Source organism: Pseudophryne corroboree, chromosome 3, assembly GCF_028390025.1.
Source record: "Pseudophryne corroboree isolate aPseCor3 chromosome 3, aPseCor3.hap2, whole genome shotgun sequence".
Lineage (NCBI taxonomy): Eukaryota > Metazoa > Chordata > Amphibia > Anura > Myobatrachidae > Pseudophryne > Pseudophryne corroboree.
Window position 1 is genome coordinate 707,852,359 of NC_086446.1, and position 21,880 is coordinate 707,874,238.

The 21,880-nt window shown below is 47.7% G+C and overlaps 1 protein-coding gene across 1 annotated transcript in view; it reads right to left on the bottom strand.

Annotated features, from left to right (window-relative positions):
• Positions 1-21,880, bottom strand: part of LOC135056663 (alpha-2-macroglobulin-like) — a 516,386-nt gene that overhangs the window by 106,682 nt on the left and 387,824 nt on the right. Inside the window, exon 31 of the mRNA XM_063962107.1 lies at positions 6,774-6,898. Coding sequence (XP_063818177.1) covers positions 6,774-6,898 — 125 coding nt within the window. The remainder of the gene's footprint in view (positions 1-6,773; positions 6,899-21,880) is intronic.

Genomic DNA, 21,880 nt, shown 5'->3' on the forward strand with positions numbered 1-21,880 from the left:
TTTTAAAAACTAGGACCCAAAGAGCACATAATGCAAAGAAAAAAGAGGTGCAACGAGGTAGCTGGATGACTAAGCTAAGCGGCACAAGTGGGCAGCACAAACACCCAGCCCATCTAGGAGTGGCACTGCAGTGTCAGACAGGATGGCAGTTTTAAAAACTAGGCCCCAAAGAGCACATAATGCAAAGAAAAAAAAAGAGGTGCAATGTGGTAGCTGGATAACTAAGCTAAGTGACACAAGTGGGCAGCACAAACAGCTGGCCCATCTAGGAGTGGCACTGAAGTGTCAGACAGGATGGCAGTTTTAAAAAGTAGACCCGAAAGAGTACATAACGCAAAGAATAAAAAGAGGTGCAATGAGGTAGCTGGATGACTAAGCTAAGCGACACAAGTTGGCGGCACAAACAGCTGGCCCATCTAGGAGTGGCAAGTGGGCAGCACAAACACCCAGCCCATCTAGGAGTGGCACTGCAGTGTCAGACAGGATGGTAGTTTTAAAACTAGGCCCCAAAGAGCACATAATGCAAAGAAAAAAAAGAGGTGCACCGAGGTAGCTGGATGACTAAGTTAAGCGACACAAGTGGGTAGCACAAACACCTGGCCCATCTAGGAGTGGCATTGCAGTGTCAGACAGGATGGCAGTTTTAAATACTAGGCCCCAAAGAGCACATAATGCAAAGAAAAAAAAGAAGTGCAAGATGGAATTGTCCTTGGGCCCTCCCACCCGCCCTTTTGTTGTATAAACAGGACATGCACACTTTAACAAACCAATCATTTCAGCGACAGGGTCTGCCACATGACTGTGGCTGAAATGATTGCTTTGTTTGGGCCCCCACCAAAAAAGAAGCAATTAATCTCTCCTTGCACAAACTGGCTCTACAGTGGCAAGATGTCAACCTCATCCTCAGATTCCCCTCCCTCCCATCAGTGTTTACATCCTCATCCTCACAGAGAAATAATATTCAAACAAAACCACATCATTTAGGTGTCAGTGGACTGCTTACGCTATATTTCCCAAAGTTTCTGAACTTGACAATGACTTATGATGAATGCGACGTATAAGGGAGGATGTTCCTAGATGGTTAATGTCCTTACCACTACTTATTATGGATTGACAAATGCAACAGATGGCTTGAGACCTGTTGTCCGGATTTGTGGAGAAATAATTCCACACTGAAGAGGTGGCTTTTTTGGTATTTTGACCAGGCATGACAAAGGGCTTTTTCATCCAATGGCCAACAACTGTCTCCACTGTTGCCTTATTTAAACAATCCACATCACCATCAAAATCCTCGTCAACTTCCTCCGCAGCGCCAGCTAAAACCATATCCTCCTCATCCTGGTGTACTTCTATAGTGACATCCTCAATCTCAATATCAGCAACTGGACTGGCTGTGCTCCTACCAGCACTTGCAGGGGGCGTGCAAATGGTGGTAGGAGCCTCCTCTTCCCATACAGTGTTGTGAAGGTCAGGCCTAGACATCGCCACCACAGACAGTGCCAGCACCCCTGTATTTTCACAACACCCCTGTAATTTTACAGCGTACAAGACAGGGCCAGTGTACATTGATTTTCACTGCACCCTAGAATAATTACAGCATACAAGACAAGGCCAGTGTACATTGATTTTCACGGCTCCCTAGAATAATTATAGCATACAAGACAGGGCCAGTGTATATTGATTTTCACTGCACCCTAGAATAATTACAGCATACAAGACAGGGCCAGTGTACATTGATTTTCACTGCACCCTAAACTAATTACAGCATACAAGACAGGGCCAGTGTACATTGATTTTCACTGCACCCTAGAATTTTTGCAGCATACAAGACAGGGCCAGTGGACATTGATTTTCACTGCACCCTAGAATAATTACAGCATACAAGATAGGGCCAGTGTACACTGATTTTCACTGCACCCTAGAATAATTACAGCATACAAGACAGGGCCAGTGTACATTGATTTTCACAGCACCCTAGAATTAGTACAGCACACAAGACAGGGCCAGTGTACATTGATTTTCACTGCACCCTAAAATAATTACAGCATACAAGACAGGGCCAGTGTACATTGGTTTTCACTGCACCCTAGAATGTTTGCAGCATACAAGACAGGGCCAGTGGACATTGATTTTCACTGCACCCTAGAATAATTACAGCATACAAGACAGGACCAGTGTACATTGATTTTCACTGCACCCTAGAATAATTACAGCATACAAGACAGGGCCAGTGTACATTGATTTTCACTACACCCTAGAATTATTACAGCATACAAGACAGGGCCAGTGTACATTGATTTTCACTGCACCCTAAAATAATTACAGCATAGTAGACAGGGCCAGTGTACATTGATTTTCACTGCACCCTAGAATTTTTACAGCATGCAAGACAGGGCCAGTGTACATTGATTTTCACTGCACCCTAAAATAATTACAGCATACAAGACAGGGCCAGTGTACATTGATTTTCACTGCACCCTAGAAATTTTTGCAGCATACAAGACAGGGCCAGTGGACATTGATTTTCACTGCACCCTAGAATAATTACAGCATACAAGACAGGGCCAGTGTACATTGATTTTCACTGCACCCTAAAATAATGACAGCATAGAAGACAGGGTCAGTGTACATTCATTTTCACTGCACCCTAGAATTTTTACAGCATACAAGACAGGGCCAGTGTATATTGATTTTCACTGCACCCTAGAATAATTACAGCATACAAGACAGGGCCAGTGTACCTTGATTTTCACTGAACCCTAGAATAATTACAGCATACAAGACAGGGCCAGTGTACATTGATTTTCACTGCACCCTAGAATAATTACAGCATACAAGACAGGGCCAGTGTACATTGATTTTCACTGCACCCTAAAATAATTGCAGCATACAAGACAGGGCCAGTGTACATTGGTTTTCACTGCACCCTTGAATTTTTGCAGCATACAAGACAGGGCCAGTGGACATTGATTTTCACTGCACCCTAGAATAATTACAGCATACAAGACAGGGCCAGTGTACATTGATTTTCACTGCACCCTAAATAATTACAGCATACAAGACAGGGCCAGTGTACATCAGAGTTGCCTACACTCCCTCATTCTGCAGGAGACTCCCTGAAATAGTAGCAATCTCCCTAACTCCCTAAATAGACCAGTAATCTCCCTGATTTTACTTTACATTCTTGGGGTTAAAAAATAACTCAGAGATACATACATTCAAAGGAGTTAATTTGTGCCATTTCCCTGCATTGGGTATAAGGCATAATGATCCCTATGACTACATGCATTTTAAATAAGGTTTCTCTTGGGCACTTACAGTATATGGAAGCTCTTCTAAAACACTTTATACGAACAATTCCTGCAAAATATCCGTTTCTTTTCTTCAACAAGTACCTCTTACTAACTTTGGGGCTCATTTGCATTTGGATGTCAGTAATTTTTATAACACGCCTCTCCGATGTAGCAGTACGCGTCCTCGCTGATAGGTGTTACTGTCACAATCTCCCTCAAATGCTTTTTCAAAAGTAGGCAAGTATGGTGTACATTGATTTTCACTACACCCTAGAATTGTTACAGCATACAAGACAGGGCCAGTGTACATTGATTTTCACTGCACCCTAAAATAATTACAGCATAGAAGACAGGGCCAGTGTACATTGATTTTCACTGAACCCTAAACTAATTACAGCATACAAGACAGGGCCAGTGTACATTGATTTTCACTGCACCCTAGAATTTTTGCAGCATACAAGACAGGGCCAGTGGACATTGATTTTCACTGCACCCTGGAATAATTACAGCATACAAGACAGGGCCAGTGTACATTGATTTTCACTGCACCCTAGAATAATTACAGCATACAAGACAGGGCCAGTGTACATTGATTTTCACTGCACCCTAAAATAATTGCAGCATACAAGACAGGGCCAGTGTACATTGGTTTTCACTGCACCCTAGAATTTTTGCAGCATACAAGACAGGGCCAGTGGACATTGATTTTCACTGCACCCTAGAATAATTACAGCATACAAGACAGGGCCAGTGTACATTGATTTTCACTGCACCCTAGAATAATTACAGCATACAAGACAGGGCCAGTGTACATTGATTTTCACTACACCCTAGAATTTTTACAGCATACAAGACAGGGCCAGTGTACATTGATTTTCACTGCACCCTAAAATAATTACAGCATACAAGACAGGGCCAGTGTACATTGATTTTCACTGCACCCTAGAATTTTTGCAGCATACAAGACAGGGCCAGTGGACATTGATTTTCACTGCACCCTAGAATAATTACAGCATACAAGACAGGGCCAGTGTACATTGATTTTCACTGCACCCTAGAATAATTACAGCATACAAGACAGGGCCAGTGTACATTGATTTTCACTGCACCCTAGAATTATTACAGCATACAAGACAGGGCCAGTGTACATTGATTTTCACTGCACCCTAAAATAATTACAGCATACAAGACAGGGCCAGTGTACATTGATTTTCACTGCACCCTAGAATTTTTGCAGCATACAAGACAGGGCCAGTGGACATTGATTTTCACTGCACCCTAGAATAATTACAGCATACAAGACAGGGCGAGTGTACATTGATTTTCACTGCTCCCTAGAATAATTACAGCATTCAAGACAGGGCCAGTGTACATTGATTTTCATTGCACCCTAGAATAATTACAGCATACAAGACAGGGCCAGTGTACATTGATTTTCACTGCACCCTAGAATTATTACAGCATACAAGAAAGGGCCAGTGTACATTGATTTTCACTGCACCCTAGAATAATTAATTACAGCATACAAGACATGGCCAGTGTACATTGATTTTCACTGCACCCTAGAATTTTTACAACATACAGTGCCAGTGTAATGTTATTTGAACAGCAACACCCCTATATTTTACAGCATACAAGAGCAGTGTGCTTTTAATTCTTAACAACTGCACCTCTGAAGTTTTACAACATACAGGGCCAGCAGCACCCCTATATTTTACAGCATACAGTAGTGTGCTTTTAATTTTTAACAACTGCACCCCTGAATTTTTACAACATACAGGGCCAGCAGCACCCCAATATTTTACAGCATACAGGAGCAGTGTGCTTTTAATTTTTAACAACTGCACCTCTGAATTTTTACAACATACAGGGCTAGCAGCACCCCTATATTTTAAAGCATACAGGAGCAGTCTGCTACAAATTTTTAACAACTGCACCCAAGAATTTTTATAGCATACAGGGCCAGTTTAATGTTATTTGAACTGCAACACCCCTATATTTTACAGCATACAGCAGTGTGCTTTTCATTTTTCACTGCACCCCCTGAATTTTTACAACATACAGGGCCAGCAGCACCCCAATATTTTACAACATACAGGAGCAGTGTGCTTTTAATTTTTAACAACTGCACCCCTAAATTTTTACAACATACAGGGCCAGCAGCACCCCTATATTTTCCAGCACACAGGAGGACAGTGCCCCTGCACCCTGTACAACACAGTGACAGCCAGGACAGCAACACCCATGTACAGCTGTAGCACCCGGCCATAACAGCACATGAAACACCAGTGACAGCCAGGACAGCACCCCTAACACGGCACAGGTACTCCACAGTGACTGCAGCAGCACCCCTACAGAGCACACACTAACCCCACCCAACGCCACCACCCACAGAGAGAGACAGAGGTCTGACTCCCTCACTCTCCAAGTCTGGAGTGAAAATGGCGGCGACGCGCGGCTGTTTATATGGAATCCAAAACCCACTAGATTCCAACAGCGGGATGATGACTTTTGCCTCGTTCTGGTTTCCGAGTCTGGCGGGAAGTCCCGAGTCAGACTCCTATCCAGGCTCGGAGCATTAAGTTCGGGGGGAGGGTTGGTTCGCTCATCTCTAATATTTACTAAAGTATGGATTTTCAGAAGTGGAGATGTTGCCCATAGGAACCAATCAGATTCTACTTATCAATTATCTAGCACCTTCTACAAGATAATAGCTAAAATCTGATTGGTCGCTATGGGCATAATCTCCAGTTGTGAAATATACCCCTAATTATAGCAAAGCTCTGTGCAGCGGGACCAATCGAACACCCCTAGTTACAGCCCTGCATATGCTTCCTCTATATGGAAATACGGAAATCAAGAAATTACTTTCCTCTCCTCACATACAGCCATGTACAGTTCTCTTGTTCTTAGACTGCCCTGTTTGAAGTCCGTGAAATCTCTGATCATACACAGTAAAATACATCTATCAATTATTTTCTTCAGGGAGCATTTCAACCCCTAAGCTAGCCCTCAGTCTGGATGCAGTTTTGTATGAGTCTTTATCATGAGGCCGTACTGTAGAGAAATCACATGGCCCTGTGTGGGCACTGCTATTATGTAGTGTTAGGACTGCTGATATCGGAGAAGCCTTGACGCGGCTCAGCAGCTAACCATGTCTTTGCAAATGCATGTAACCAATTCTCTGAAATTCTATTGCCAGATACAGATGTGTCCACTTACATCTTTGCTATTTTGGTCAATTTGGCACGTAGTTTCAAGTATTGTTACAGGTATTAGACAGTGTGATGTGGGGATACCTGGGGGGGAAGCACTCCCGTCTCTGTCTGCTGGTTGTTTGTGACCCCTCCCCTTTTCTAGCACCTGATATAATTATCTCCAGGAATGATTAAGCAGCTACCACTGTTTGTCAGCATTCTAAACCCTTAAGAGTTAAGTAGAAAGGACAATGGGTAGGAATAAATAAGGCCTCATTCTCACCGGACATCCACATGGACCTCAAAATGTGTTTGTCCCCCATGGGTGCAGATGGCTGGAACTGTGTTTACACTGAGGACAAAGTGGGCATCAGATTTGAAAGGAAGACTGCTGTAATGCAGGTGTGACTGCGGAGAGAGGAATATGGGATTAGGAACAATATATTAAACCATTTAACAAAACATAACATGAAAACATTATTAAATTAATTTTGACAATTTTATGTAATGAAAAATAAAACATTAGGCTGTAGAGTAAGAAGAGTCACTAGGTCTACTGCGTGCATGCATACGTGTCTGTCTGTCTGTCCAAAACTAACCACTGGGTATATTTACTGTATAAGGCTACCACTGCAAAAGCACCATCCCTATTCTGGAAACATGTAATGCCTGATTCCAAGTTGTACGTAAAGTGAACAAAACTCCTGATTAAATGCAAATATAATGCTAATGTCGTATATGTGCATCTATGTAATAGCACTGCCACTGCCCCACATTTACGTTTGCAAAAGTTACCATCATTACCATAGGCACTTACACCAATCCTATTCCAGGTGCCAGAGCCACAGAATACCAAGTAACTCTGGCCACACATCCTCAAAACACCACGATACACCCGCAAAATGGTATATTCTGTGGGTACACATTGTTGTTGCTCAATTACCACCCACAAATGTCCATTTAGCAGCCCCTGGGAAACATACTCCTCTGAATCACGCATATTACTATATATGACCCCGTGTAAACTTGTGTGCGTATGAGAATTAGAGATGTGCGTGGAATCTGTGTTTAGGTTTTGGCTCCGAACCCCTATGTTCAGGTGTATTCGCATTTCAGGAAAACCTTACTGAGAATCAGGCCCATAGTTTCTGTGTGTTCCCAATAGAGTGTAAGCTGATATTAAGTCTGTACCTGTGCACTTACAAGTTCCTTGAGAGTCACATCATGGCAGATGAAGCAGAAGGTCAGACATCTATGCATTCATCTGGGATTCCTCCAGACAGTCCAAAAATCAGGAGATCTGAGAGGTTGGTGATCCCATATGTATGGGTATGGCACCCATCTACATCAGTACTCCCTATTGACATCAATCAGCCCTCTCTGCTGCTTCACCTTCAACCCACTTTCAACCTGCCTCGTATGACTTTTCCTTAACATTGCAGGTGGGGACTACAGTCAGGGAGATGAAGTCAGAGTTGTCTATTGTTTGGATGTTTAGTGCACACATTGGCTGCTGCTGGTGAATGTAAACCAAAGCGGGGGACAGAGTTGTCTCTGACTGGAGGCAATCATGGGGGGGGGTCATCCAGATCTGATCGCTGCTGTGCGTTTTCGCACAGCGGGCGATCAGATCCAAACTGTGCATGCACCGCACTGCACCGGCGTGTCGGCGCCCTGCGACGGGATGGTGCGAAGAATCCATTTTCACGGGCGTTCACAAGGAGATTGACAGGAAGAGGCCATTTGTGGGTGGCAACTGACCGTTTACAGGGAGTGTCCTGAAGATCGCGGGCAGGATCAAGCGTTTTCAGGGAGGGTGTCTGACGTCAGCTCCGGTCCCGATCAGCCTGCTCTCATCGCACTGGAAGAGTAAGTCCTGGGCTACGCAGAGACTGCACAAAATCAGTTTGTACAGCTCTGCTACACATGCGATCGCACACTTGCACAGCTAAAAAACACTCCCCCTGTAGGTGGCGACTATCTGATTGCAGGACTGCAAAAATCGCTGCCCAGCGATCAGATCTGAATGAACCCCATGGTTCATAGCACAAAGAGGCATGACTTGAGGGAGACTCTGGTATATAATGGTATGAGAGGGCTCAGGCATTCTTGAGCCATAAGGGGGCATGTCTTATGAGGGGGCCCTGATCTGGTGGCATATATTGGGTAATAGGAAGGTTCTGGTGGCATACAGAGTATAAAAGGGTATGTGTAAGGTTCTAATGGCATAAAAAGTGCACAAGGGGGCCCTAATGGCATAAACAGGTGCATGTGAGGACCCACAAAGGAGCATGTGGAAAGTGCAATAGCATATAAAAAGCATGTGGGGCAGATGGCATATGAAGGGGCATGTGGTAGCCTGAGAATCTGAGATTGAAATGGTTGCAACTCTACTGCAGTTTCAGCCATACACCCCTTGTCTGTGAATCTGATTACCAGGGGCGTATCTACCCCTTGGCCAGGATGGCACTTGCCAGGTGCACTGGCCGAGCGGGGGGCGCCCCCTTGGCCAGGGGGTAGAATTACATAGCTGCCACTGTACACACAGTGAGATCAAGAAGTCAGCTGCACTGCCTGGCTGCCGAGTCTCAGTGAGGTCTACGGAGTCGGACAAGCAGCGGGGTGGGGGTGTGATCAGATCAGGCAGACCACTTGCCCCAATCACAGGCAGACCACCGCAGGCTGACAGCTCCACAACAAATAGCTGGGGGAATAGTGTGTCCTCTCAGGGGCGGAATGGGTCACACAACATTGTGTTGTGTTGGGCTGCCTGGTATCCAACACTGCTATCTTGGACTATGCGCAGCAGCAGCCCATATGGCCTTTTAAACATAAAGCACCAGCAGGTGCATAACGTTTCTTCTAACACCTCCTGACTGAGCCTGCAGGAGGCGGAGCTTATTGTTTCAGGGGCGGAGATTCAGAGTGACAGACTGACGCTGGGAAAGATCCTGACTGAAAGGCAGGGATAGCCATCGGTGGGCTGTCCATCGATGGCACATAAACAATCGATGGTGAACCATCAATGGTTTGCCCCACTCGATGGACACCACTGAAAGATGCTGGATGGGCTGTGGGCCAATAAAAAAATGGGGGCGGAGCGTAGCGGGGGCGGGGTGGAGCTATGCTCCGTATCCCGGCATCTTGCAAAAAAAATAAAAAATGTGTTTATGCTGTGCCATCAATGGAGGGAAACCATCTGGTTCCCTCCCATCATTGGCAAAGGCATTCGACATCGGCCATGAACCATTGATGATTAGGAATCCAGCTGTGGCTGGAGGGGGGAGTGCAGCTGGTGTTGAATTGTGAGTGGAGTTGGGGGAGATGAGGGCTAATAGTGGTGGAGGTGTGAGAGTTAATGTTATTATTATATTCATCTTATAATACTTTTTTATATTAAATTAATCTGTATTTTAAGGGTTTTTTTTTTTGCTTTTAAACGTAGTAGGGGGAAAAAACATAAAAAAACGAGTTTTATGGTAAGAACTTACCTTTGTTAAAACTCTTTCTGTGAGGTACACTGGGCTCCACAAGGAATGGACAATGGGGTGTAGAGTAGGATCTTGATCCGAGGCACCAACAGGCTCAAAGCTTTGACTGTTCCCAGAATGCACAGCGCCGCCTCCTCTATAACCCCGCCTCCCTGCACAGGAGCTCAGTTTTTAGTTAACCAGACCAATGCAGTAGCAGGAAAAGAGACAACGGTTAGTAGCCACATACACCACATTCTCACAACAGGAGACGTGTCAGCGGCTAATGCCATACCAACCCAAAGAAGCTAAGTGCGTCAGGGTGGGCGCCTTGTGGAGCCCAGTGTACCTCGCAGAAAGAGTTTTAACAAAGGTAAGTTCTTACCATAAAACTCGTTTTCTGCTGCGGGGTACACTGGGTTTCACAAGGAATGGACAATGGGGATGTCCTAAAGCAGTTCCTTATGGGAGGGGACGCACTGTAGCGGGGACAAGAACCCGGCATCCAAAGGAAGCATCCTGGGAAGCGGCAGTATCGAAGACATAGAACCTTACGAACGTGTTCACGGAGGACCACGTAGCCGCCTTGCACAATTGTTCAAGGGTCGCACCACATTGGGCCGCCCAAGAAGGTCCAATAGACAGAGTAGAATGGGCCTTAATGTGATCAGGAGCAGAGAGACCAGCCTTCACATAAGCATGTGCAATCACCATTCTAATCCATCTGGCCAGGGTTTGCTTGTGAGCAGGCCAGCCACGTTTGTGAAATCCAAACACAACAAAGAGAATCAGATTTTCGAATAGAAGCAGTTCTCTTCACATAGATACGGAGAGCCCGTACCACATCCAAAGACCGCTCTTTGGTGGACAGATCAGGAGAAACAAGTGCCAGAACTACTATCTCCTGGTTAAGGTGAAATGAAGAAACCACCTTAGGTAAATATCCGGGACGAGTCCTAAGAACCGCCCGGTCATGTTGAAAAATCAGATATGGAGAGCTACAGGACAAAGCACCCAAATCCGACACTCTTCTAGCTGAAGCAATAACCAGCAGAAACACAAACTTAAGGGAAAGCCACTTAAGGTCAGCTGAACCAAGAGGTTCAAACGGAGACTCTTGTAACGCCTCCAGAACCACCGACAAGTCCCAAGGAGCCACAGGCGGGACATAGGGAGGTTGGATACGCAACACATCCTGAGTAAAGGTATGCACATCAGGTAAGGTCGCAATTTTTTTCTGAAACCATACCGACACTGCAGATATTTGAACCTTGAGGGAGGCCAGACGCAGGCCTAAGTCCAGGCCCTGTTGAAGAAAAGCCAACAACTTGGCTATACTAAACTTGGAAGCGTCATAATCGTGAGATGCGCACCAAACAAAGTAAGAATGCCAGACCCTATAGTAAATCCGAGCCTTAGCCGGTTACCGGGCCCACAACATAGTTTGAATGACCGCCTCAGAAAACCCTTTAGCCCTTAGGACGGAAGCTTCAAGAGCCACGCCGTCAAAGACAGCCGGGCTAGGTCCTGGTAGACACAGGGGCTCTGAACGAGGAGGTCTGGGCGTTGTGGAAGTAGAATCGGACGCTCTGACGATAAGCCTTGCAGGTCTGAGAACCAGTGCCGTCTGGGCCACGCTGGAGCTATGAGAAGCAGAATTCCTTTTTCTTGTTATAACTTCCGAATTACCCTGGGCAGGAGTGACACCGGAGGGAACACGTACGGCAACCGAAACGTCCACAGCACCGCCAGCGCATCCACGAATGCTGCTAGAGGATCCCTTGTCCTTGCTCCGAAGACCGTAACCTTGTGATTGTATCGAGACGCCATCAGATCTACGTCTGGAAGGCCCCACTTTTCCACTATAAGTTGAAACACTTCTGGATGGAGGCCCCACTCGCCGGCATGTACGTCCCGACGACTGAGAAAGTCCACTTCCCAATTCAGGGCTCCCGGAATGAATATTGCTGATATGGCCGGTAGATGGCGTTCTGCCCACTGTAGAATCTGTGAGACTTCCTTCATTGCCAAACGGCTTCGAGTGCCGCCTTGATGATTTATGTAAGCCACTGTGGTGGCGTTGTCCGACTGTACTTGAACAGGACGGTTCTGAATCAAATGCTGGGCTAGGTTCAATGAATTGAAGACCGCCCGCAATTCCAGAATGTTGATTGAGAGGAGGGACTCCTCCTTGGACCACCGACCCTGAAGGGAATGTTGCTCCAGCACCGCGCCCCAACCTCTTAGACTGCCATCTGTCGTCAACAGGACCCAGCTGGATATCCAGAAGGGACGGCCCCTGCACAATTGTTGGTCCCGGAGCCACCAGAGCAGCGACAGACGAACCTCCGGAGTCAACGAGATCATTTGAGACATGATCCGGTGAGGCAGGCCGTCCCACTTGGCTAGGATCAGCCTCCGGAGGGTACGAGAGTGAAATTGAGCATACTCCACCATGTCGAATGCTGATACCATGAGGCCTAGCACCTGCATTGCCGAATGTATCGACACTTGCGGATGAGAAAGGAAGCAACGAATCCTGTCCTGAAGTTTCAGCACTTTCTCCTGGCACAAGAACAACCTCTGGTTGTGAGTGTCCAATAGCGCTCTCAGATGCACCATGCTCCGAACAGGGATCAGAGAGGATTTCTTCCAGTTGATGAGCCACCCGTGGGATTGTAGAAACCAGACAGTCACATCTAGATGACGCAGGAGAAGTTCTGAGGAATTTGCCAGGATCAACTACTCGTCCAAATACGGCAGTATCCTGGCCCCTTGACGGCGGAGTACCACCGTCAACACCGCCATGACTTTTGTAAAGACTCGCGGAGCCGTTGTTAAACCAAAAGGTAATGCCCGAAACTGGTAATGGCGGTTGCCAATCGCAAATCTCAGGTATTGCTGCTGCGACACCGCTATAGGAATATGTAGGTAAGCATCCTGTATGTCCAGGGAGACCATGTAGTCCCCAGGTTCCAAGGCCAGAACTATAGAGCGAAGGGTTTCCATACGGAATTTGGAAACCTTCACAAACCTGTTCAACGCCTTGAGGTTGAGAATGGGCCGTGAGGACCCATTCGGTTTCGGGACTAGAAACAGCGGAGAATAGTACCCCCGGCCCCTCTGCGCAAGAGGCACCTGTACTACGACTCCTGTATCCAGGAGGGTCTGTACCACCGAATGCAGAGTATTTGCCTTTGTCTGGTCCAACGGGACGTCTGTCTGGCAAAATCGATGAGGGGATAGGTTTTTGAAGGCTATGGCGTAACCTCGAGTGACAACTTCCCATACCCAGGCATCTGAAGTGGTCTTCAACCATTCCTGGGTATACCCTAGAAGCCGGCCCCCCACCCTGGGATCCCCCAGAGGGAGGCCCGCCCCGTCATTCGGCAGGCTTATTGGTCTTGGAAGCTGGCTGACGGGCCGCCCAGGCTCTTTTGGGCTTAGGCTTACCAGATTTGGGAGTGCGGGTCTGCTTGTTGTACGCCTGACCTTTTGCTTTACCTGAAGGACGAAAGGGGCGAAAGGAAGTACCTTTAGCCTTTGACACAGAAGGAGCGGTACTTGGCAGACAGGCAGTTTTGGCAGCAGCCAAGTCAGCCTCAATCTTATTTAAGTCCTCCCCAAACAGAATATCTCCCTTAAAAGGGAGCACCTCCAGGGTTTTTCTAGAATCCAGATCCACAGACCAGGATCTCAGCCACAGTATCCGGCGAGCCAGGACTGACGTAGTGGAGGCCTTGGCTGCTAGGACACCGGCATCAGAAGCCGCCTCTTTAATATAACGAGAAGCTGTGACAATATAAGACAAGCATTGTCTGGCATGGTCAGAGGAGATTTCAGCTTCTAACTCCAAGGCCCATGCTTCAATAGCCTCTGCAGCCCATGTTGCTGCAATAGTGGGCCTTTGTGCAGCACCCGTGAGGGCGTAAATCGCTTTAAGACAACCCTCCACATGCTTATCCGTAGGCTCTTTTAGAGACGTGACATTAGTGACCGGTAGAGCTGAGGAAACCACCATCCTAGCCACATGTGAGTCCACTGGAGGAGGCGTTTCACAATTCTTAGACAGCTCTGGCGCGAGGGGATAGCGAGCCAGCATCTTCTTTTGAGGCACGAACTTCATACCTAGGTTTTCCCAGGGTTCCTGACGTATATCGATTAGGTGGTCAGAGTGAGGTAAGACTTGTTTAACCACCTTCTGACGTTTGGACCTATCTGGTTTCTAAGGAGGGACGGATGGCTCGGGATCATCCGTAATCTGCAAAATCAATTTAATAGCCTCCAAAAGATCAGGAACATCCACATGTGAACTACCCTCCCCATCAACCGTATCTGAATCAGAACCTGTGGGGTCAGTGTAAGTGCCGCCTTCATCCGACGAGGTGTCAGTGACAGCAGTGGATTGTGAGGAGACAAGTGCTCGCTTAGAGGACCCCTTGGGCTTAGGCGAGCGCTGGTCAGACTTTTTAGTAGTCAGGGATGGTTCAACTTCTTTAATTGAGCAGATAAATCGTCCGCCCATGGCGGGTTAGCTGCAGGGACCACAAACGGTTGTACCGGCATAGGGGGTCCCATAGCGGGAGTTAGTTTATGAACTAGCGCATGTAGAAGCGTGGAAAAAGCAGCCCACGGAGGGTCATTATGTGCCTCCGGTGCCACAGTCCCAGAACCAGATCCCACAGCTGCTATATTTTCTTCATATGGGTCTGTGGCTTCAGCAACACCGGCAATGTGTTCAGCCCCAGCACCGTTACCCTCAGAAGCAGACATGATATAACTTGCAGTATCAGGTAACACAGCACAATTTGTCAGCAGCACAATACCTCTTACCCAAACCCCTGCGCAGTGTAGTCAGCACCAGCAGAGATAAAGGAGAGATATGGTGACTAAATCACAGAGAAAAATACGTATTAGAGTATATCTTTGTGAAAATCCTATATCAAATAAAACCTGACGCACCAAGCCCCCTCAGGTTATAGAATATAGGGATAGCAGGTTGAGTGAAAGACACGAAATGGACACCACTTAGCTATCAAATGCACATACAGATAGTCACAGTTTGTACAATGCAGAGGTTATTACCAATAATAATACTGCACTGGACTAGCTTACATATATTGCTATATAGATATAACAGTACACAGTAAGAACTGGATGTATATCACAGGGTAATTGCCCTAGAAAACCCTGACTAAATGCACTCTTTCTTAACTAACACTGACTAAAAGGCAGGTAGAATACTTAAGTGTCATGTAAAGTCACAGCACTGACAACCAGGCGGCTTTACACAGGAGGATTTGCCCAAGCATTCCCAGGAACAGTGAGCTGAGGGATAATGGCACCGCAGACACTGCCAGGGAGTGAGGGAAAGACAGATATGCAGCTCCAGGGCGGGAACATTAGCAGAAAATGGCGCCCTGGGGCTGGGGGAGGGGCTTCAGGTCCAAGCCCTATCCCCCTGCTGGCAAAACCACGGGGTACTGTGGGCTCTATAAACTGGTTTAAAGAGAAAACCTGACCTGTCCCATGCCCTGGTGATCTAGTGGGATCGCCTGTACTGCCACAGTGTCCACCGCCAGCGCGCGCGGCCCGCCTCCCACTGACCGCACCGGATCGCGATAAAGGCCGGGTCCCGCGAGCGGGACCCACTTACCACCTCCTGATGCGCGGCCACGCGATCCCGGAGAGCCCCCGTCGTGTGTGCCTGACGTGAAGAAAACCGGAGCCTCCTGCTGTAGTTACCCGGCAACCAGGGCTCGGGAGTATACAGCGCCGCTGGGGAGAGCTGGAGCTGCAGCAGTGAATGTCTACTGACATTTACCACCACTGCTGCCCTTGAAGTCTTCACTTTTTCCTCAGAAAAAAGCTCTTCTTAGGGCTGCCTGGAGCAGCCCCTCTGTTAAGTGCCTGCTACTGCAGCACCAACTTCAAAACTGAGCTCCTGTGCAGGGAGGCGGGGTTATAGAGGAGGTGGCGCTGTGCATTCTGGGAACAGTCAAAGCTTTGAGCCTGTTGGTGCCTCGGATCAAGATCCTACTCTACACCCCATTGTCCATTCCTTGTGGAGCCCAGTGTACCCCGCAGCAGAAAATAAGAATTTACTCACCGGTAATTCTATTTCTCGTAGTCCGTAGTGGATGCTGGGAACTCCGTAAGGACCATGGGGAATGGACGGGCTCCGCAGGAGACTGGGCACTCTAAAGAAAAGCTTAAGTACTATCTGGTGTGCACTGGCTCCTCCCTCTATGCCCCTCCTCCAGACCTCAGTTAGGGAAACTGTGCCCGGAAGAGCTGACATTACAAGGAAAGGATTTTTGGAATCCAGGGTAAGACTCATACCAGCAACACCAATCACACCGTACAACTTGTGATAACCTTACCCAGTTAACAGTATGAACAACAACTGAGCCTCACTCAACGGATGGCTCATAACAATAACCCTTATTTAAGCAATAACTATATACACGTATTGCAGAAAGTCCGCACTTGGGACGGGCGCCCAGCATCCACTACGGACTACGAGAAATAGAATTACCGGTGAGTAAATTCTTATTTTCTCTGACGTCCTAGTGGATGCTGGGAACTCCGTAAGGACCATGGGGATTATACCAAAGCTCCCAAACGGGCGGGAGAGTGCGGATGACTCTGTAGCACCGAATGAGCAAACACAAGGTCCTCCTCAGCCAGGGTATCAAACTTGTAGAACTTTGCAAAGGTGTTTGAACCCGACCAAGTAGCCGCTCGGCAAAGTTGTATAGCCGAGACCCCTCGGGCAGCCGCCCAAGAAGAGCCCACCTTCCTTGTGGAATGGGCTTTTACTGATTTTGGATGCGGCAATCCAGCCGCAGAATGAGCCAGCTGAATCGTGCTACAGATCCAGCTAGCAATAATTTGCTTTGAAGCAGGAGCACCCAGCTTGTTGGGTGCATGCAGGATAAACAGCGAATCAGTCTTCCTGACTCCAGCCGTTCTGGAAACATATTTTCAAAGCCCTGACCACGTCCAGCAACTTGGAGTCCTCCAAGTCCCGAGTAGCCGCAGGCACCACAATAGGTTGGTTCAAATGAAACGATGATACCACCTTTGGGAGAAATTGGGGACGAGTCCGCAATTCTGCCCTGTCCATATGGTAGATTAGATAGGGGCTTTTACATGACAAAGCGGCCAATTCTGACACACGCCTAGCCGATGCTAAGGCCAACAGCATGACCACTTTCCACGTGAGATACTTTAGTTCCACGGTCTTAAATGGCTCAACCCAGTGGGATTTCAGGAAATGCAACACAACGTTAAGATCCCAAGGTGCCACTGGTGGCACAAAAGGGGGCTGAATATGCAGCACTCCCTTAACAAACGTCTGAACCTCAGGCAGTGAAGCCAGTTCTTTTTGAAAGAAAATGGATAGGGCCAAAATCTGGACCCTTATGGACCCTAATTTTAGGCCCATAGACACTCCTGACTGTAGGAAGTGCAGGAATCAACCCAGCTGGAATTCCTCTGTAGGGGCCGTCCTGGCCTCACACCAAGCAACATATCTTCGCCATATACGGTGATAATGCATTGCTGTCACGTCCTTCCTAGCCTTTATCAGCGTAGGAATAACTTCATCCGGAATGCCTTTTACCGCTAGGATCCGGTGTTCAACCGCCATGCCGTCAAACGCAGCCGCGGTAAGTCTTGGAACAGACAGGGCCCTTGTTGCAGCAGGTCCTGTCTGAGAGGCAGAGGCCATGGGTCCTCTGTGCGCATTTCTTGCAGTTCTGGGTACCAAGTCCTTCTTGGCCAATCCGGAACAATGAGTATTGTTCTCACTCCTCTTTTTCTTACAATTCTCAGCACCTTTGGTATGAGAGGAAGATGAGGAAACACATATACCGACTGGAACACCCACGGTGTCACTAGCGCGTCCACAGCTATCGCCTGAGGGTCCCTTGACCTGGCGCAATATCTTTTTAGCTTTTTGTTGAGGCGGGACGCCATCATGTCCACTTGTGGCAGTTCCCATCGATTTGCAATCTGTGTGCAGACTTCTTGATGAAGTCCCCACTCTCCCGGGTGGAGGTCGTGTCTGCTGAGGAAATCAGCTTCCCAGTTGTCCACTCCCGGAATGAACACTGCTGACAGTGCTTGAACGTGATTCTCCGCCCAACGAAGAATCTTTGTGGCTTCCGCCATTGCCACTCTGCTTCTTGTGCCGCCCTGGTGGTTTACATGGGCGACCGCCGTGATGTTGTCTGACTGAATCAGCACTGGTTGTTCTCGAAGCAGGGGCTCTGCTTGACTCAGGGCGTTGTATATGGCCCTTAGTTCCAGTATATTTATGTGCAGACAAGTCTCCTGACTTGACCACAGCCCTTGGAAGTTTCTTCCCTGAGTGACTGCCCCCCATCCGCGGAGGCTTGCATCCGTGGTCACCAGGACCCAGTCCTGTATGCCGAACCTGCGGCCCTCGAGAAGATAAGCACTCTGCAGCCACCATAGAAGAGACACCCTGGCCCTGGGGGACAGGGTGATTAACCGATGCATCTGAAGATGTGATCCGGACCATTTGTCCAGTAAGTCCCATTGGAAGGACCTCGTATGGAACCTGCCGAAGGGAATGGCCTCGTATGAGGCCACCCTCCTTCCCAGGACTCGAGTGCAGTGGTGCACTGACCCCTGTTTTGGTTTTAATAGATTCCTGACCAGTGTCACGAGCTCCTGAGCTCTCTCTATCGAGAGATAACCCTTTTCTGGTCTGTGTCTAGGATCATGCCTAGGAGAAGCAGATGAGCTGTAAGAACCCACTGCGACTTTGGAATATATAGAATCCAGCCGTGTTGCCGTTACACTTCCAGAGAAAGTGATACGCTGTTCAGCAACTGCTCTCTTGATCTCGCTTTTATGAGGAGATCGTCCAAGTACGTGATAATAGTGACACCTTGCTTCCGCAGGAGCACCATCATTTCCGCCATTACCTTGGTGAACATTCTCAAGGCCGTGGAGAGACCAAACGGCAACCTCTGAAATTGGTAATGACAATCCCGTACCGTAATTCTGAGGTACGCCTGATGAGGTGGATAAATGGGGACCTGAAGGCATACATCCTTTATGTCCCGAGTCACCTTTCAGGCTTGCAATAACCACTCTTAGCGATTTCAACGTGAACTTGAACCTTTTCAGGTATATGTTCAGGGATTTTAAATTCAATATGGGTCCCACCGAACCGTCAGGTTACGGGACTACAACATGGTCGAATAATAACCCCCTCCTTGTTGAAAGAGGGGAACCTTGACCACCACCTGGTGAAGATACAATTTGTGAATTGCAGTTAACACTGTTTCCCTCTCGTGGGGGGAAACCGGCAGGGCCGTCGGTGAGGGGGCATCTTCTCAAAATCCAGCTTGTATCCCTGAGACCCAATATCTATTGCCCAGGGATCTAACAGGGAGTGAACTTACTTGTGGCTGAACTTACGAAGGCGTGCCCCCACCGGGCCCAGCTCCGCCTGTGGAGCCCCAGCGACATGCGGTGGATTTTTGTAGAGGCCGGGGAGGACTTCTGTTCCTGGGAACTAGCTGTGTTGTGCAGCTTCTTTCCTCTGCCCCCGCCTCTGGCAAGAAAGGACGCACCTCGGACTTTCTTGTTTCTTTATTTGAAAGGCTGCATTTGATAATGTCGTGCTTTCCTAGGCTGTGCAGGAATATAAGGCAAATATCAGAATTACCAGCTATAGTTGTGGAGACCAGGTCCGAGAACCCTTCTCCACACAATCCTCAGCCTTCCATATGCCTCTTAAGTCGGCATCATCTGTCCATTGCATATTCTACAGGACACGTCAAGCAGAAATCGACATAGCTTTGACTCTAGGACCCAGTATACTCATGTCTCTTTGGGCATGTTTTATATATATATATATATATATATATATATATATATATATATATAATAAGAATTTACTTACCGATAATTCTATTTCTCGGAGTCCGTAGTGGATGCTGGGGTTCCTGAAAGGACCATGGGGAATAGCGGCTCCACAGGAGACAGGGCACAAAAAGTAAAGCTTTAGGATCAGGTGGTGTGCACTGGCTCCTCCCCCTATGACCCTCCTCCAAGCCAGTTAGGTACTGTGCCCGGACGAGCGTACACAATAAGGGAGGAATTTTGAATCCCGGGTAAGACTCATACCAGCCACACCAATCACACCGTACAACTTGTGATCTAAACCCAGTTAACAGTATGATAACAGCGGAGCCTCTGAAAAGATGGCTCACAACAATAATAACCCGATTTTTGTAACTATGTACAAGTATTGCAGATAATCCGCACTTGGGATGGGCGCCCAGCATCCACTACGGACTCCGAGAAATAGAATTATCGGTAAGTAAATTCTTATTTTCTCTATCGTCCTAGTGGATGCTGGGGTTCCTGAAAGGACCATGGGGATTATACCAAAGCTCCCAAACGGGCGGGAGAGTGCGGATGACTCTGCAGCACCGAATGAGAGAACTCCAGGTCCTCTTTTGCCAGGATATCAAATTTGTAGAATTTTACAAACGTGTTCTCCCCTGACCACGTAGCTGCTCGGCAGAGTTGTAATGCCGAGACCTCTCGGGCAGCCGCCCAAGATGAGCCCACCTTCCTTGTGGAATGGGCCTTAACCGATTTAGACTGTGGCAGGCCTGCCTCAGAATGTGCAAGTTGAATTGTGTTACAAATCCAACGAGCAATCGACTGCTTAGAAGCAGGCGCACCCAACTTGTTGGGTGCATACAGTATAAACAGCGAGTCAGATTTTCTGACTCCAGCTGTCCTGGAATATATTTTCAGGGCCCTGACAACTTCTAGCAACTTGGAGTCCTCCAAGTCCCTAGTAGGTGCAAGGCACCACAATAAGCTGGTTCAGGTGAAACACTGACACCACCTTAGGGAGAGAACTGGGGACGAGTCCGCAGCTCTGCCCTGTCCGAATGGACAAACAGATATGGGCTTTTTTGAGAAAAAACCACCAATTTGACACTCGCCTGGTCCAGGCCAGGGCCAAGAGCATGGTCACTTTTTATGTGAGATGCTGCAAATCCACATATTTGACTGGTTTTAAACCAATGTGATTTGAGAAATCCCAGAACTACGTTGAGATCCCACAGTGCCACTGGAGGCACAAAAAAGGGGTTTGTATATGCAATACTCCCTTGACAAACTTCTGGACTTCAGGAACTGAAGCCAATTCTTTCTGGAAGAAAATTTACAGGGCCGAATTTGAACCTTAATGGACCCCAATTTGAGGCCCATAGACACTCCTGTTTGCAGGAAATGCAGGAAACGACCGAGTTGAAATTTCTTTGTGGGGCCTTCCTGGCCTCACACCACGCAACAAATTTTCGCCACACGTGGTGATAATGTTGTGCGGTCACCTCCTTTCTGGCTTTGACCAGGGTAGGAATGACCTCTTCCGGAATGCCTTTTTTCCCTTAGGATCCGGCTTTCCATCGCCATGCCGACAAACGCAGCTGCGGTAAGTCTTGGAACAGACATGGTACTTGCTGAAGCAAGTCCCTTCTTAGCGGCAGAGGCCATAAGACCTCTGTAAGCATCTCTTGAAGTTCCGGGTACCAAGTCCTTCTTGGCCAATCCGGAGCCATGAGTATAGTTCTTACTCCTCTACGTCTTATAATTCTCAGCACCTTAGGTATGAGAAGCAGAGGAGGGAACACATACACCGACTGGTACACCCACGGTGTTACCAGAACGTCCACATCTATTGCCTGAGGGTCCCTTGACCTGGCGCAATACCTGTCCCGTTTTTTGTTCAGACGGGACGCCATCATGTCCACCTTTGGTATTTCCCAACGGTTTACAATCATGTGGAAAAAACTTCTCAATGAAGTTTCCACTCTCCCGGGTGGAGGTCGTGCTGAGGAAGTCTGCTTCCCAGTTT